Here is a 2657-nt window from a genome sequence, read left to right as displayed (position 1 = left end):
TTTTTTTTTTTACATTTTAGAAAACCAATTAACATGTTAGATATCAATTAATATGTAATGAAGATGCAAATTGGCCGGCATTCTAAAGCAAACATTTAAAAGTATTACAAGGTACATTTTAACATTTGTTTCCATTACATCCATGACCTAGTTTAATTGATCAAAAGTGACCCTGGATCACAAAACCAGTCATAAGTGTCAATTTTTTTAAACTGAGATGTATGCATCATCTGAAAGCTGGATAAATAAGCTTTCCATTGATGTATGGTTTGTTAGGATAGGACAATATTTGGTCGAGATACAGCTGGAATCTGAGGGTGCAAAAAAAATATCAAAATACTGAGAAAATCGCCTTTAAAGTTGTCCAAATTTAGTTCTTAGCAAAGCATATTACTAATCAAAAATGAAGTTTTTATATATTTATGGTAGGAAATGTACTAAATATCTTCATGGAACATGATCTTTACTTAATATCCTAATGATTTTTGGCATAAAAGCAAAAACCAATAATTTTGACCCCTACTATGTATTGTTGGCTATTGCTACAAATATACCCAGGGTCACAAATATAGTTTATACACAAATAGGGCACAAAACGATGGTTTTCACCTGAAAATGAAAAATCTTGCATATTATTTTCATACTTGCATATTTACTTTTTCTTTTACAGAATTACAGTATCAGCTGATTATGGAACATGAAAATTCTCCAAAAGGTAAGCTGTTTTATCAAGCCTCATTTTTCATAATTATATTCATAATATTCTCATGCAGTGATGCAGAATCTGCTTTAGAAAGACCCTTAAAGACTATTAACTTGTGCAGAGGAAAGATCTTATTTCTTCTTATTTTATCTTGTTTTGTTGTTTACTGTAAACTGATATCCAGTGTTATTTTAGTACTATTGGGATACTTTTATAGTTATTAATATTTTGAATTAGTTTTTATTTTTAGATTTTGTTCTAATTTGAATGTTTTTGTCATTTTTATTAGTTTTTAAAGATGTAGACACATTTGTATTCATTTTAGTATTATTGAGATACTTTTTAAATCATTTTATAATAGTTTTTATCAATATTTTAGTTGTCATTTTCATATTTTGTTTTAATTTTAATTAAAGTTTTAGTAATTTTGTTGTGTGTTTTTGCCATTTTTATTAGTTTTTAAATATGTAGATATCATTTTAATTTCTTTTTATTTCAGTTTTAGTTATTTTAATATGAAGTTAAACAAGAAAATGAGAAATGTTGCCTTGGCAACTAGCTGAAATAAAATATATAAATAAAATATAATATACATTTTGTTATTACATTATATATTTTAAAATATCATTTTATTTCAGATAATGTTTATTTCAGCTAACACCTTTTTCTATATAGTTTTGATTGTAGTTTTAGTTGACTCTAATAACCCTGGTGTGCTCCACACAGAGTCCATATGGTCCAACAGTAATTCCTCAAAATCCAGCAGTGATGGTTCAGCCGAGAAGAATTCGCAGTGTGGATTCATCAGGTGCCGAATCTCTATACCCCTTGAGTTAGCATCTCTGATTAACTGACCTCACTGTACCATCTAAATCTCTCGTCCTTCTGCTGTGACCCGCTCCAGCTCAGAGGAGGCATGTGAGGCGGAAGGAGGAGGCGCAGTCACGTCTCTGCTGCCTCTCAGGATCACCTGCAGCCCGTCCCAGCAGCCCCGCACCCCGACGCTGAAGGAGTGTGAACTCATCATTCGGCAGCTCTATCACGCCAACACCGCGCAGTATCAGGAGGTCAGCAGCGCTTCATCCTGTCTGTCGTGATTCATATATCCATGCTTGACACTCTTGCTCCCTCACTCAGCTGCTGCGGATCAAGACGGTCTTCAGAGAAATCACCTCCAAAAACAGATCGGCCGCTGAAGCTTTCTCTCTTGCAAGAGCCTCGCTCCGTGACAACAGCAGGTGCACTGTTATTCTGAGTGAATCTCACGAAAACAGTCAAGAAATACCCTGGTCATATTTTCACCAAAATCTAAAGAAAGGAATAAGAAACTATATTTTGCATCTTATTATGCATCTATCTATCCATCCGTCCGTCCGTCTATCCATCCATCCATCCATCCATCCATCCGTCCGTCCGTCCATCCGTCCGTCCATCCGTCCATCCATCCAGCCATCCATCCATCCGTCCGTCCGTCCATCCATCCATCCATCCATCCATCCGTCCGTCCGTCCATCCGTCCGTCCATCCGTCCATCCATCCACCCATCCATCCATCCGTCCGTCCGTCCATCCATCCATCCATCCATCATCCATCTATCCGTCCGTCCATACATCCATCCATCCGTCCGTCCGTCCGTCCGTCCGTCTGTCCATCCATCTATCATCTATCTATCCGTCAGTCCATACATCCATCCATCCGTCCGTCCATCCATCCATCCATCCATCATCTATCTATCCGTCCGTCCATACATCCATCCATCCGTCCGTCCGTCCGTCCGTCCATCTATCTATCTGTCAGTCCATCCATCCATCCATCCATCCGTCCATCCATCCGTCCGTCCATCCATCCATCCATCCATCATCTATCTATCCGTCCGTCCATACATCCATCCGTCCGTCCGTCCGTCCATCCATCCATCTATCATCTATCTATCCGTCCGTCCATCCATCCATCC

At 38.1% G+C, this 2657-nt stretch overlaps 1 protein-coding gene across 4 annotated transcripts in view; it reads left to right on the top strand.

Moving 5' to 3' along the window:
* The window catches only part of LOC107553039 (coiled-coil domain-containing protein 74A-like), an 8863-nt gene that overhangs the window by 2190 nt on the left and 4016 nt on the right, over positions 1–2657 (top strand). For all 4 annotated transcript variants that reach the window (XR_001604923.1, XM_016235117.1, XM_016235116.1 and 1 more), the window contains exons 3-6: positions 671–715; positions 1430–1511; positions 1608–1770; positions 1841–1941. Coding sequence is in view for 3 of the 4 variants with exons in the window: in XM_016235117.1 (XP_016090603.1) it covers positions 671–715; positions 1430–1511; positions 1608–1770; positions 1841–1941 (391 nt within the window). In the remaining variant the exon portion in view is untranslated. The remainder of the gene's footprint in view (positions 1–670; positions 716–1429; positions 1512–1607; positions 1771–1840; positions 1942–2657) is intronic.

This window comes from Sinocyclocheilus grahami, unplaced genomic scaffold (assembly GCF_001515645.1).
Source record: "Sinocyclocheilus grahami isolate Dianchi unplaced genomic scaffold, SAMN03320097.WGS_v1.1 scaffold463.1, whole genome shotgun sequence".
Lineage (NCBI taxonomy): Eukaryota > Metazoa > Chordata > Actinopteri > Cypriniformes > Cyprinidae > Sinocyclocheilus > Sinocyclocheilus grahami.
The sequence above is the reverse complement of the archived record's forward strand: the minus strand, read 5'-3'. Positions and strand labels throughout refer to the sequence as shown.